Genomic DNA, 15,361 nt, shown 5'->3' with positions numbered 1-15,361 from the left:
GTCTAATACCCAAAGCATTCTTTTATCCTAGGTCTTATTAAATCTTGTTTACTGACTCTACTAAAAAACCTTTTGTGTATATTGAGATAGCAAGTGAACCTAGGAAAATCAGCCCCAGGATACAGAGTCATCCCGGGAAAAGTTACCTGAAATAAAGCTGAACATGAAGGCTTTCTCAAACAGCATTAACTAGAAGCAGTTAAAAAGCTGCTACTGATAACCTGCAAGATGACGCCATAAGGCCTTCAATAGCAAACCCTGGCTTTGGAAAATAATTATCAACATTATAACATAGACAAAATATGCACCTCATAAGGTCGTCATTGCTGTATAGCAAGGAGAAAAACACAGAACCACATGCATATTGAAGGATAATGGCCAGAACTAATAAAAATTATATTTACCCTGATACTGTACCATATCCTTTGACCATAGAGTTTCTGTTCCATACTGAGTTTCATCATATAAAAACCTAACCTCTGTGGCACCAGCATCTTCTGCATTCTGTATCAGCTCCTGAGGCAGAAAAAAAACCAAACCAACCAAACAAAAACAAAAGTATAATGCGGCAATGTTGTACATATTCTAGCAATGGCTTTCCAACTTAAACAGTAGAAAATAATAAGCAATTGTCTTGAGTGTAATTGTGTTCATACTTTTCAACCAAAATATTTTTTTCCAGTTTACCTGAGTGAAAATAGATATTATAAAAGCAATATTCATTATAAAAGAAAAATAAATATTTAGAATAAAAGTAATATTCAGCCAAATACTATAAGCATGATTCAAATTTGGAGGTCAAATTCCACACACAAGCAGTTATAAAGTTAGGAAATAGCCTACTAAACTGTTACTACTATACTATCCCAAATCAGAATTGTACAAGTCTCAAAACAATGAAGAAAAAAAAAATTAAAAAAAGTAAAAATCGAAGTTTGCTGCTAAGCCCACACAACAGTTGAAGACAACAGAGAGACAGCAAATCATAGAAGGGCAATACGCATCACTCTTTACATCAACTGAATTCCATTTAACACTTCACAGTGTGAACCAACCATTCAAGAGCCACAGTGCTCAGAGGGCTGCAATACAGTTCTGACCAGAAACTGTAAATCATGAACCAACAGAGCTCACCTGCTGAATGAAGCCCTTAGCTCTAGACAGAGGCTTATATTGATTATTTGTTAAACAGTATTACCAGTGGTGAGAGCTATGGAAAACTCTAACTAAAATGTCAATAAACTAGTTCTGTAAACACTACCATTGACAAAACATGCCCACCCAGTCCCATTTACCTCAATAGCATTATACACTGCAGACTCATAAGAGTGATTATAAATAACTACAGGATTAGAGTTCACGCAATGATCTATTTACACTGAATCATCAAAGTGTAGCAGGGTTCCAAAGATACACATTCATATATACAAATAAACACACATACACATCCGTGTGCATGTTTGCGTGGGTGTGTGTAAGTTTGGCATAAGGAAGTATTCCAGCTGAGTTGAAAAGCTATGCAGGTAAATCACATCACATCCAATGTATTCATACAACATAACTTTCAGTCAATTACTCATAACAGTAGACTTGCTAGCAAGATTAATCTTTACTTAGAACTAACACATCAATTAGCAGCAGGTATTATAGATTAGGTTGCATTCTAACATACTGTTGACAATAAAATAAGCTCACTGTTATTTAATATCTGGTTTCAAAACTGTAACCCCTCAATTTTTCACTTTGTGACAGTATGTTCACTCTATAAGGTCTTTCCCATAAGTAACCAAAATATATTGTTTATAATGTCACTACAATTTTGAAGTATGAGGTAGCAAAAAATATACCCACAGTGCAACATAAATAAATTTTTAAAGAATTTCTCTCCATAAGGTATTTAACTACAAAAACATACAATTCTTCCAAAAAAATAATCACAGTAATCATTCAAGGTTATACCGAAAGACAGTGAAAGCCTCTAGAAATATTAAATAAGTATGAAAACTACCATGTAGTCAGAGACTTGCATTCATGCTATGGCACACGGAACATCTCCTACATTCAGCTGCAAAAGCATTGTATTTGAAGAATCCAAACAGTGAAATGAATTTTAAGAGATCAGCAAAATTCCTGGTAGTAATTCCACCCTAACAGCCTGTTAACTCTAAATTGTAAACCATGAAAAAAAGGAACATTTCTACTTTTAGATTTACCCACCCAATTCCTAAGGACGTTAACTTATTTCTTCACGTTGGAATGAAAATTTGGGTTTAAATTGTTAAGAAGGTCTGAACCTTTCATGATGCAAATGCATCTTACAGATTCAACTAGTACTAGGAAACAGTAATAATGTAAGCTTCCCATCCAATGAACAAACACTGCTCATAATATATCCAGGATGCAGTTTGCCAAAACCACTGAAGATGTGCTTATCTCAAGCATTCACACTAATAATAATCAACTTGTTCCCTAGTTGCAAAGAAAACCTTCCAAGAGACAGCAGGAACTGCCAGCAAGTGTCACCATTTACATTTGTGTGTTTTATATATATGGATAAATATATACATGTACCTGCACCAAATCCCATTAGAACCTAGTATTCACGCATACAAAGGAAACGAATCTCCTAACATCCATGTGACGAAGCATTCTGGATGAGAAATTTAGCATCCAGCTATGAGCTAGTCACTGCAGGTGCAATTAAAAAAAAAAATAAAATACCAAACTGGCACTTCCAGATATCAGCATAAGAAGCTACAGTAAATCAGACAAGGCATCTTCTAAAGGTACCTGTCTTTCCCCTCATGGGACTTGATGAATTTAGAATGATCTGTATTTTTCCAGATTATAGAATCACATAATGGTTTTGGTTTGAAGAGACCATAAATATAATCTAGTTCCAGCCTTCCTGCCATTGGCAGGGACATCTTTCAGTAGACCAGGTCGCTCAAAGCTCCATCCAACCTGACTCTGAATGCTTCCCATGATAGGGCATCCACAATTTCTCCAGCCGACCTGTTCCAGTGTCTCACCACACTCATCCCAAAACATCTCTTATGTCCGACCTAAACCTACCCTCCTCAGTTTCAAGCCCTTGCCCCTTGTCCTATCACTATATGCCTTGGTATAAAGTCTCCACCTTCTTTGTAAACCCCCTTTGTTATGTTTAAAAGCCTTAATAAGGTCTTACCAGAGTCTTCTCTTCTCCACGGTGAACAACCCCAGTTCTCTCAGCCCTTCCTCACAGGAGAATGTGCTCCAGACATGTCTGAAGGTGAGGTGAACTCCACTTTACTGAAATTTTTTTTAGTGCTTAAATAAATGTCACCATTTCCATTGTTAGGCTTGTACACATAACATTCAAAGTTCAAATGTAGAGCATCACAACATAACATACTGTTGCATGCTTTAAAGTCTCCTGAACCAATGATAAAAAACCATAAAGAACACTAACCACAGTTGAGAAAATCCTGTGACATTCTCTTCTCATGAGAACCAGTGTCTGGACTAAAAATGTTTTTCAGCCCACATAAAACTGATGGGTTCATTATTCTTGTCAGTCTGGAGCAAGTCTCCCAAAAGCCGTTCAAGGATTCCAATCATAAAAGCCTTCTTAATCTCAGAATGAAACTTTGTGACACTGCCATAGTCCACTGAGGAAAATGAATTTAGCTACCAAGAAATCCCACAACAAAATATAGTATTAAAACCTCCAGCTTATAGAATCATAGAATCACAGAATAGTTAGGGTTGGAAAGGACCTTAAGATCATCTAGTTCCAACCCCCCTGCCATGGGCAGGGACACCTCACACTAAACCATGCCACCCAAGGCCTCATCCAACCTGGCCTTGAACACCGCCAAGGATGAAGCATTCACAACTTCCCTGGGCCTCACCACCCTCTCAGTAAAGAATTTCTTCCTTATACCCAATCTAAACTTCCCCTGTTTAAGTTTGAACCCGTTACCCCTTGTCCTGTCACTACAGTCCCTGATGAATAGCTCCTCCCCAGCATCCTTGTAGGCCCCCTTCAGACACTGGAAGGCTGCTATGAGGTCTCCACGCAGCCTTCTCTTCTCCAGGCTGAACAGCCCCAACTTTCTCAGCCTGTCTCCATACGGGAAGTGCTCCAGTCCCCTGATCATCCTCGTGGCCCGCCCCTGGACTTGTTCCAACAGTTCCATGTCCTTTTTATGTTGAGGACACCAGAACTGCACACAATACTCCAAGTGAGGTCTCACAAGAGCAGAGTACAGAGGCAGGATCACCTCCTTCAACCTGCTGGTCACGTTCTTTTGATGCAGCCCAGGATACGGCTGGCTTTCTGGGCTGCGAGCGCACACTGAAGCCGGCTCATGTTCATTTTTTCATCGACCAACACCCCCAACTCCTTCTCTGCAAGGCTGCTCTGAATCTCTTCTCTCTTCTCTGCCCAACCTGTAGCTGTGCCTGGGATTGCTCCGACCCAGGTGTAGGACCTTGCACTTGGCATGGTTAAACTTCATAAGGTTGGCATCAGCCCACCTCACAAGCGTGTCGAGGTCCCTCTGGATGGCATCCCTTCCCTCCGGCGTATCAACCGAACCACACAGCTTGGTGTCATCAGCAAACTTCCTGAGGGCACACTCAATCCCACTGTCCATGTCACCAACAAAGAAGTTGAACAAGACTGGTCCCAACACCGATCCCTGAGGGACACCACTCGTTACCGGTCTCCAGCCGGACATCGAGCCATCCACCACAACTCTTTGTGTGCAGCCATCCAGCCAGTTCTTTATCCACCGAGTGGTCCATCCATCAAATTGATGTCTCTCCAATTTAGAGACAAGGATGTCGTGTGGGACAGTGTCGAACACTTTGCACAATCCAGGTAGATGATGTCAACTGCTCTGCCCCTGTCCATCAGTTTCGTAGCCCCATCACAGAAGGCCACCAAATTGGCCAGGCAGGATTTCCCCTTAGTGAAGCCATGCTGGCTGTCACCAACCACCTCCTTGTTTTTCATGTGCCTTAGCATGTCTTCCAGGACAATCTGCTCCAAGAGTTTGCCAGGCACAGAGGTGAGACTGACTGGTCTGTAATTCCCCGGGTCATCCATTTTCCCCTTCTTGAAAATGGGGGTTATATTTCCCGTTTTCCAGTTGTCAGGAACTTCACCTGACTGCCATGATTTTTCAAATATGATGGCCAGTGGCTTAGCAACTTCATTCACCAGCTGCTTCAGGACCCATGGATGGATTTTGTCAGGTTCCACGGACTTGTGTACGTTTAGGTTTTTAAGATGGTCTCGAACCAGATCCTCTCCTACAGTGGGCCTAGGGTCCTCATTCCCACAGTCCCTGCATTCGCCTTCCAAGACTTGGGTGGTGTGGTCAGAGACTTTGGTAGTGAAGACCGAGGCAAAGAAGTCATTAAGAACCTCAGCCTTCTCCAAATCCTGGGTAGCCAGTTCTCCCAATATCTTCCGAAGGGGGCCTACGCTGTCCCTAGTCTGTCTTTTACTCGCTACGTACCTATAGAATCTCTTCCTGTTATCCTTAACATCCCTAGCCAAGTTCAATTCTAACTGGGCCTTAGCCTTCCTCACCTGGTCCCTAGCTTCCCGGACAGCATCCCTGTATTCTTCCCAGGCCGCCTGTCCCTGCTTCCACCTTCTATAAGCCTCTTTTTTCCTTTGAATTTTCCTGAGCAGCTCCCTATCCATCCAAGGAGGTCTCCTGGCCCTCCTGCTGCACTTTCTTCTGGTTGGGATGCAACACTCCTGAGCTTGGAGCAGGTGATCCTTGAATAACAACCAAGAGTCTTGGGCCCCCCTGCACTCTAGGGCTATATCCCATAGAACCTTACTCAGCAGGTTCCTGAAGAGGCCAAAGTCTGCTCTCTTGAAGTCCAGGGCAGTGAGCTTGCTGCACGCTCTTCTCACTGTCCCAAGGATCTCGAATTCCACCATCTCGTGGTCACTGCAACCAAGTCTGCCCTGGAGTGTCACATTTCCAACCAGCCCTTCCCTGTTGGTGAGCACGAGGTCAAGCATGGCACCTCTCCTTGTCGGCTCCTCTATTATTTGCAGAAGGAAGTTGTCTTCCACACAATCGAGGAACCTCCTGGATTGCTTGTGCCGGGCTGTACCTTCACTCCAACAGATGTCAGGGTGGTTGAAGTCCCCCATGAGAACAAGGGCCTGTGAGCGTCAGGCTGTTCCTATCTGCCTATAGAGCACTTCATCCACAGATTCCTCTTGATCAGGCGGTCTGTAACAGATCCCCACAGTAATGTCCCCCATCACTGCTCTCCCTTTAACCTTGACCCACAAACTTTCTGTCGACTGCTCACCCATCCCCAGACACAGTTCCATACTCTCCAGCCTATCCCTAACATAAATAGCAACTCCACCTCCCCACCTGCCAGACCTGTCTTTTCTAAGGAGCCTGTAACCTTCCATTTCAACACTCCAGTCGTAGGAGCCATCCCACCATGTTTCTGTGATGCCTACTATATCATATTCCCGCAGTCGTGCACACATCTCTAATTCCTCGTTTGTTTCCCATGCTACGGGCGTTTGTATAGAGGCATCTGAGCCGAGCTCCAAATGAAGCCAGCTCATTGGCTGGAGCGGCTGGAATATCTCTGCATCGCTCTGAGCATTTATTGTAGGTGCTGGCAACTGACTGGGTGTGTTGGGATGGAACGATGCCCCCCTCCCCCAACACATCTAGTTTAAAGAAACCTTGACCAGCCTGACAAGCCTCCTACCAAAACCACTCTTCCTCTTCTTCGTCAGATCAGCTCTACCAGCCCCCAGGAGACCTGGCCTACTAACTTGAGTCCCGTATTCAAAACACCCAAACCCCTGACTATGGCACCATCCTTTTAACCATTTATTAACTTGGCCAATCCTTCTAGCTTTTTTAAGGTCTCCCCTGTATCCTGGAGAATTGACAAAAAGACAATCTGAGCTCCAGAGCCCCTAACCACCTCTCCCAGGGCTCTGTAGTCCTTCTTTATGTTCTCCAGCCTACTGCTATCAACATCACTAGCACCCACATGGATCATCAGAAGTGGGTAATAGTCCGTGGGTCTCACTAGAGCAGGGAGCCTCTCTGCAACATCCCTGATCCGTGCCCCAGGTAGGCAACACACCTCCCTCGAGACCGGGTCAGGTCGACAGATGGGTGCCTCTGTCCCTTTCAAAGTCGAGTCCCCTACCACTATGACCCGTCTCTTTTTCCTGGCAGCACCAGTAGTGATCTTCTTTACCGGCGCACCAGCTGGTTGTTTCTGGTGCAAGTGCCCTTCCTCCTTAGCACCCTGCAGAACAGCAAAGCAGTTCTGGGTGGGGACAACAGCTTTAGGAGGAGGAAGCCCCTTGCTTTTAATTGTCCTCTTCCTCCTTTTTTTGTTGTTTTTTGTTGTTACTATTTCCCAGCTTCCTGGGTTGACAGCCTCCTCCACTCCCCATGAGCTTCAGGGGACGCCTGAGGCCCCTGCACAGTTTGGGCCTGGAGCAAGCAGTCCTGCTTCCTCTCAGCTTCCCTGATATCTTGCAGCCTATTGACAGCATCCCGCAGCTCAGCCACCTGCTGCAGGAGGACCTCCACCAGGGAGCACCGAGTGCAGCCCTGCCCATTTGGCACCGTTCCCTCAGGAGACCAGTGCAGACACTCTCTACACTCTGAGCATTGCACTGCAGCCTCCCCTCTCATCGGCTCTGTCTGGGTGCCTACGCTGGCTACTGCCGGCGCAGCCAGAGCAGAGCTCCCAGACCGGGCTCTGGTCATGCGGCGAGTACTCACCATCCTGCTCGAACTGCCGCACAAACTGCCTCGACCCGCCCTGTTCACCCTGCTCCTGGTCGCTCTCGCTCCCTGGGCAGGTTTTTAACCAGTGAGAGCTGGTGCCGCTCTTCGTGGCTCCGCCCCCTGTGAGTCCCTGCTCGCGTCCGCTGAGCTGCCGGCTCCTGGGCAAGTCCTGCCGAGGACCTGAGGCTCCCTCGGTGGCTCTGGCCTCTCTGAGTTGAGGCTCCTGGACGCTGATCTCCTCCCTGCTCCGGTGTTGAAGGCGTCCTCTCTCGAGCTACTCACCTCAGTAATTATCCCAATTTTAATACTAAAGTTATGCTTTCCAAAATTTTTATACACTGTTATGTATACTATATAGCTCACAGCAGAGATGAACAATAAATAATAAGCAAAATAAACATTTTAGATAGCTCACATAAAGTACATCATGAAGTCTCTGCTTTAACTATAACACCTGTGTTTTGGTTTTGTTTTTTATAAATTAGAATGGCATCTGTGACAAGCAAACTCAGAAACGTTAAACCCACAACTCACTCTGCCTTGTCCACAGGAACAGAAACATGTCTTTCTCATACTAGAATAAGTATCTAATGAGGTACAGCAACTGCAAGATTTGCTGGAAAGTGTTAAATTAAAGGCATTATGTCACGCATATTAAATGACTTCTAAAAATACCATTTTTTGTATACCTTAAGAATCTGTCCTCCTTCTGGGTATCTTCTTAAGATATCCTTAAGAAAATCAACAAGTGGTGGTGTTGTTTGTCCAAAACGACCTAAAACCAAACAAAAACCAATCCATGTATTATGCTACTATGCACTGAATTTCAGATTAAAAAATACTCACTAACATTTACTGACAATTTAGAAAACTGTTTTAAATTAATTCAAGACTTGATACTGTTAATTCTTGTATTTCCAAAATCAACTGCAAAAAAACATTATATATATTTTTATTTAAAAAGTTAAAATAGCAGTCTTGGTGTTAAGGTTGTTTCATATCTAGATGAAATCAATTTGGGAGCTAAATCTTTGCATCAGTTACACCCCAACTCTCATTACTGGATGTTTTAAATGTAGCAACTGCTAAAGGACTAGTACTTTTTAAGCAGCGGGACAGTATTCCAGGGCAGCAATGGCTCTAACTTTTTTATAGCCAGTGACGATCTCTACTGACAGCTTCACAGAGGCACAGTACATCTCAGCTCTAGTGTAGACTTCGTGTTTTGGCATACTGTGGGCCTGGTGCTAGTTTTGGTGTTACCTGGGCTTCACACTGGAAGGAAAAGTCACAGAACGGTACTACCAAGCACTATGAAGTTCTGCTCTAAGAGGAAGAGTCTATCACAAAAAGAAATGTTCAGTACTCTTCATTTCAAACTCCAGTCTGAGACTAAAGAGCAGCTCCCTAAATCCAAACCTCTAAAACATGTGCTTCAAATAAATATTCATGATGTAACTCCCACAAGCAAAACATACTCTACTGATGCCCCATCTATCACTTCCTTTTAAAACTTCCCTTTAAAAGTTATGAATAAATTAATTATTCTCTCTCTCTCCCCCCCTTCTGCATATATGTGTACATAGATGTACATAGAAGTACACAGATTCAAAAACACACACACATTATATTATGGAATAAAACATTTTAAGAACAAAAACACCACAGAATCCTCAGCAATGTGGGGAAAAAGGAGATAGAGAACTGTATTTGCTGAGAAAACATCAAGTAAAAACATTAAAACACTTTATGAGATTTTCGTATCACTCTATGTTTAAGGTAACAGCACCAATGAAAATAAAAACTAAGAAATTCCAACTCACAGCTCTAAGTGTAGAGAGCATTTTACAGCTTTATTATTTTTATAGTACACAGAAGCATATGGAAATCAACATGCAATATGCAAACTTCTCAAATAAGGTGAACTGATCAATAGTAGAAAGTTTGGGTGTTTCTTTTCTTAGAAGAAATTTTCTTAAATCAAGAAACTGATCTCTAAGCCTAACTTGGGCAGGCAGGCGGAAGTGTTTAAACAACACATTTCACTATGGGAACCACAAAAACAGGCAAGTTAACTTCTAAGTGACAGGACTGAAAATAGACATTATTCTCTCTTTACAGCAGCAAAGCTGCTCTACTTAGGTCACAAAAATTACTCTGTCTGGAGATCATGACTTACTCCATCCTATCAAAGGCTGAACTGATTTTTCTTCAGTATTAGAGCTGATCATATTTAACATAAAACTGGTTCCACAAATCTGAAGGAGAAACTTTTTCCCTCAATGGTAGTCAAGCATTGAAATGGGAACCCAGAGAGCTTGTGTAGTCTCCATCCTTGGAGGCTTTCCAAACTCAACCAAACCAACCCTTGAGCAACCTGGTCTGACCTCAGAGCTGACCCAGCTTTGACCAGAAGGTTCTAGAGAATGTGAACATAAAACTTCTGGCTAATACACGAACACTTCACTTCCCTCTATCACTAGAAAACCATAATCCAGTACACTCATGGCTTACACACACCAAATAAAATATCTGCATGAAAAGAAGGGTTTCCTTCTTCATTCTACCATCCCATTAGCATTTATTTCCCTCTCTTACAATAAAGTTACTGTTAAAAAGGACACTGATGATAGCAACCAAGTAGCATAATCATAGATTTTAATTAGAACATTTCTCAAGATATTCAGGTATTATAATATAATTCAAGATACCATACAAACAAATAAATATACCTGCTATTTTTTTGTAATAAAAATGTAACTAAACATACAGAATCAAAAGAAAAACAAGCAAACCAGAAGAATTCAAAAGCTTTCCACCAGTGTTAGTCTTCTACACAGTACTGACTGAATGATATCCTTTAAAGTAGCTGAACTGCTTACAAATATTCATCTTACTTCGTATGAGACAAGGCAGATATTAACACTACTGCAAGACAAGTTTTACTGATTCCAAAGTACAGCACTATTCTAATTTCTACACATGAAATTACAAATAAAAAAGTAATCACCAAGGCACTTGGAAAGAGAAGTTTAATTTTTTGGGTCAGAATGAAAAGAACAAGTAAAGGGATACCTAGAACTTACAAGGAAAATAACAGCTTCTCATTCAAAGCAAAGAGTAATTTCAAATAACTCCAGATTGCATGAGAAAATGCTTTGACCTTCCAATTTATGAAGAGAGAAAAGTATTTGTCATACCTCCTCCTTTCAACCCTTTTGACTGAAGCTCCAGAAAAACTTGATTTTGAGATCTCTGAAGATCAACAATCTTGATACCATCACATAACTGAAATAAAAAATAAGATGGATCTTGATAAGAACATTCTGCAGCATAAATAACTTACCGTAGCTCCATTTCCTACATATTTATTCTAAGAAGTTTGGATTGGTCTAAAAGTATACAAAACTATACAACATCCAGTATTCATTTAGAGCAGGACTTTAAGTCCCTGAGGTCTAGGATGGCCTCCCTTGCCTAATGATACTCCACAGGTGAAGTATTAGTTTGTTAGTAACAGGATCAGAAAAAATGGCCACAAGCAAATCAGGTGGAAAAAATGCCTACAGAAGTATACTATAAACAAGCCATGGCCTCCCATTTTTACATTTGAAAAGTTTCATGTTCTGGGAACTTTTGGAAGCATACAGCTAAAGCAGTTATTGTTTTAATGTGCATGCCCATAAAGAAAATAAATATTTACAGGAAGTAGATAGACTATGTACTCCAAAAAGTAAATAACTGATATTCAGTTTCATATGAGTTTTAAACTAAGCAGTATTGGCTCAAAGCAGCTAGTCCTACAGAATGTGTAAAGACAAAAGTATGTCACATAAACCCCCTGAAGAATTCAGCAGCCTCATCTCCCCATTATATGCTTCACCTCCACTCTACCTCTCTGCATTCACCAGGAACATGACTGAGAAACTGAGGCAAACTAAGCAAGAAATTCCTTAGCAGCCACTGGGAAAACTACTTAGTAATCACAGCACGTGAATTTTTTATTTTGCTTTGCAATTCTAGTTTCATATTTTATGTGTATCCCAGTCATATACAATGTGATGCTAAAACAGTCATGTATGACATGATGTTATCCTGTGTACCACAATAATGAATGCAGAATTAGAAGCTGCAGTGTGCTAATTAGAAATTTAACCAATTCATAGTAAACTATATTAAACATAATAATAAACTTCCACATAATATACATTAGTCACAGTTTATAACACAGTTCAGAACTACTTCCTCACTTGGATGGGTAAAAACAAATTACTAGAAAAAAGTTTGTACTTACACATAGATGCTTACAATCTAACTACATTTAATGAGCAAAAGACAGTCCTAGCCCACAGTATATAATCATAACCTTAAAAAATAATAAGGAAAAAAAAGTATGTTCCTTTCTACTTATACCAGTTTTAAGTACTTGCAACAGCAGTGCATTTATTTTAAGTTCCTAAGGAAATGTTATATTTGAGCTGATTTTGTCTCAAGATGTAAAACAGCTCACACTACGCAAACAACCTACTCAGGACTCACTAAAATAAAAAAGAATGCACAGAATGCTGTAACCTGCCACCAAATTTTAAAGAGAGAGAATAACCAAACTTTCTCAGATAGGATTTTTGTACCAGAACACGAGCAGAAACTAGGGAGATTGAATACATTCAAATTAATAGTTCAACACTGTAAGAAACTATGACAGAAAGAGATACTGGATTTTACTTAGCATGTAAATTTCACATAACACTCTTAAGGGAGAAAAAAATACTGATTGATATTCTACTACCTCAGTAAATTAAAAAGTAATTTGATCCCAATAAACAGGAGTTCAAAAGTTCATAGAGGTTTCCCAAAACTGCTACAGAATATTCCCATGTGTATTCTAGTTTAATATTAATAAATAAATAAACCCAGAATAGCTGTTAGTCTGCTTACTGCCTGTTCCCTGCCAAAAGATAGTTTTCTGTGCCAGACAAGAGTGCTGCTTAGATATTTGCTTCCAGATGAGTTTTAGAAAATGATTATACAGATCTCCTTCCTCTCAAAACAGGAGGGCCTGGAGAGAACGAAATGAAGGACACACAAAACCAGGCAAGAAAATAAAAAATAAACTACATGGGCAGTTTGTTTCAAACCTGAGTCCTCAATGACTACTTGTGTTGTCCATATAGGTTCTTACAAGCATTTTGAGCAATGCAACAACTAACATCTAATTCTTCCCTAGCACCATAGAACGGTATTTGGGTTCCAAGGGACCTTTAAAGATCATCTAGTCCAACCTCTCTGCCATGGGCAGGGACACCTTCCACTAGACCAGGTTGGTCAAAGCTCCACCCAACCTGACTTAAACATCTCCAATGGTAGGGCATCACAACTTCTCTGGACAACATGTTCCAGTGTCTCATCACCAAAATATTTCTTCCTTATGTCCAGTCTAAATCTATCCTCTTTCAGTTTAAAACCATCGCACCTTCTCCTGTCACTACAGGCCTTGGTATAAAGTTTCTCCACCTTCCTTATAAGCCCACTTTATATATTGAAAGACTGAAATAAGGTCTCCCTGGAAGCTTCTCTTCTTTATGCATTTGCAAGTCCCCCTGCCCCGTTTAACCCAAATTTCCAATCTCCTCTCTTCCCTTCTTGCCTCTAGGCATCCCATCCCACCAGTATCTGAAGGCTCCTGTTTCCCAAAAGTATAGCTAGCAGCATGCCAAGCAGTACTGGAACGGTGACCCCAGGCTGATGCCTTCAACAGAACAAGGTCTTTCATTCGACTCTCTCGCCTGTACTCAGACCTCAGTTTTTAACTCGTAAGAGCTCCTGTCACTGGGACGTCAACTATGCTGTTAAGGTGGGCCAGCAGGTAGAAAATCAATTAAAGATGGAAAGGAAGCCAAAGCAAGAACATCTGCACTGAATCTTCTGTGCCTCCCCGAAGAAATAAGGGTAAAGAACATGGATTATGTCAGAAAAGGACATAAAAACTCGAATGATAAAAGCTGGCACCATAAAGAGAAGTACAAGGGTTATCTGCTCGTCCAAAACACTTCCTTGCTTCCCACGAGAGACCCACACTTAAGGACACACACACACCGTGCTGCCCTCCCAGCCGGGTGGGGTCTCTCAGCACCCCCCGCCGCGCCCCTCACCTCTCTCCCGCGGTGCCACAGCCGCTGCTGGGCGCGGGGAAAGCCGGCTTCCGCGTCGATCCGCGCCTTCACGTCCCCCACTGCGGCGGAAGGCGGCAGCTCGAAGGTCCTGCAGCCCAGGCAGTCATGGAGGACGGTCACCCGTGCCAGCCTGCAACAACGAGACAGACACCAGCTGAGCAGAGACCCGCAACGACCTGCCCCGGCGACCACACTCCGCCTGCTCTCTCTTCTCCTCGGAGGCCCAGGGTACAGGGATGTGAGAGCGGGCGCCTGCCCCACTCTGACGAGAGAAGCTGCTGCTGGGCCTGCGAGCGGAGCCGGGTCCCGCAGCGCCGCACTCCCACGGCCTCTCCTCTCCCCTGCCTTGCCTTGCCCTGCCCTGCCGTGCCACCCTGCCCCGCCGCCACTCACATGCCCGCTACGGCACACAAAGGACCGTTAACTGCGCTGCTGCGGCCGCCGCCGCTCCCCACACGGGGAAGGGGTGTGGCTGCGCACGGCAGACAGAAGGAGAGCTCGCCCGGAGCCCTGCGCCGCGGAGGAAGAGGGAGGAGGGAGTGGCAGAAGCCGCCCTAAAAGCAGCCCCGGCCGCAGTGGCGCCTCTGGTAAAGCGAACCCGGTCCTAGCTCTGCGCAGGATTGCTCCACGCCCGCTTCGTGGGACTGTTGTTCCTGCTGCCTGGTGGGGCCTCGGGTGAGCGAGCCCAGTCGCCTCGGGGAAGGATGGAGCTTGGCTTGACCGGTGATGCGTGTATGGCATGAGGCTCCCAGAGCCGTGCCTAAGACTGAGTCCCAAGGCGTTACGGCACGCAGAGCCGTCCTGCAGCACGGCAGGCCGTCAGGGAAGTGCACTGGTGTTCGATATAATTCCCAGCATTCAGGTACCACCACATGGAGCACGGTTACCTCTGATAAACATTCTGTTTCTCAAGGATGCAAAACACAGAAGGAAATGTCATTTTTCTGCTCTTTTGTCAGTCACTTGATTGATCATGCATATTTGTTGGTCTTGATCTTCTACTTTATATCCAATGCTAAGTCCTCATGGCGTTCAGAGACTTACAGAAGGTGCTGTTGCTCCTGAAATCAGGTGTTTGAGCTCATCCCGATGAGCTAAGTGGACCTTGAGAAACTTGTGGAGGGGCCGATAGAAACCTCCAAGGTTCCCTGTGTGCAAAGTTCTGCACTGGGCACCGTGGGCTGCCCATCAGTGATGGGCTGAATAGCAGCCCTGCTTCAAAGGGGTTGGGGGGTACCAGGCTGAATATGAGGAGGATCGAGGGAAGTGAGTCTGCTCAGTGTTGATGAAGCTGAATCTAGGATGTTGTGATGGGAATAGGATGTTCTGGGCTTCCGCAGTTCCAGATCCCAGCAGAGGACTGCTAACATGGTCAGTGGCCCAAAGCAC

General features: G+C 43.4%; 1 protein-coding gene across 1 annotated transcript in view; it reads right to left on the bottom strand.

Moving 5' to 3' along the window:
• SACS (sacsin molecular chaperone) overlaps positions 1–14,713 on the bottom strand; it is a gene marked incomplete at its 5' end in the record, with an annotated part of 36,427 nt that extends 21,714 nt beyond the window's left edge. The window contains 5 exons of the mRNA XM_080613562.1: positions 405–516; positions 8,489–8,574; positions 11,000–11,087; positions 13,952–14,102; positions 14,430–14,713. Coding sequence (XP_080469688.1) covers positions 405–516; positions 8,489–8,574; positions 11,000–11,087; positions 13,952–14,102; positions 14,430–14,713 — 721 coding nt within the window. The remainder of the gene's footprint in view (positions 1–404; positions 517–8,488; positions 8,575–10,999; positions 11,088–13,951; positions 14,103–14,429) is intronic.
• Between the last annotated feature and the right edge of the window lie 648 nt (positions 14,714–15,361).

Source organism: Psittacula echo (assembly GCF_963264785.1).
Source record: "Psittacula echo genome assembly, chromosome: 3".
Taxonomy (NCBI): domain Eukaryota; kingdom Metazoa; phylum Chordata; class Aves; order Psittaciformes; family Psittacidae; genus Psittacula; species Psittacula echo.
Note: the sequence above shows the minus strand (reverse complement) of the source record. Positions and strands in the feature narration are given on the sequence as shown.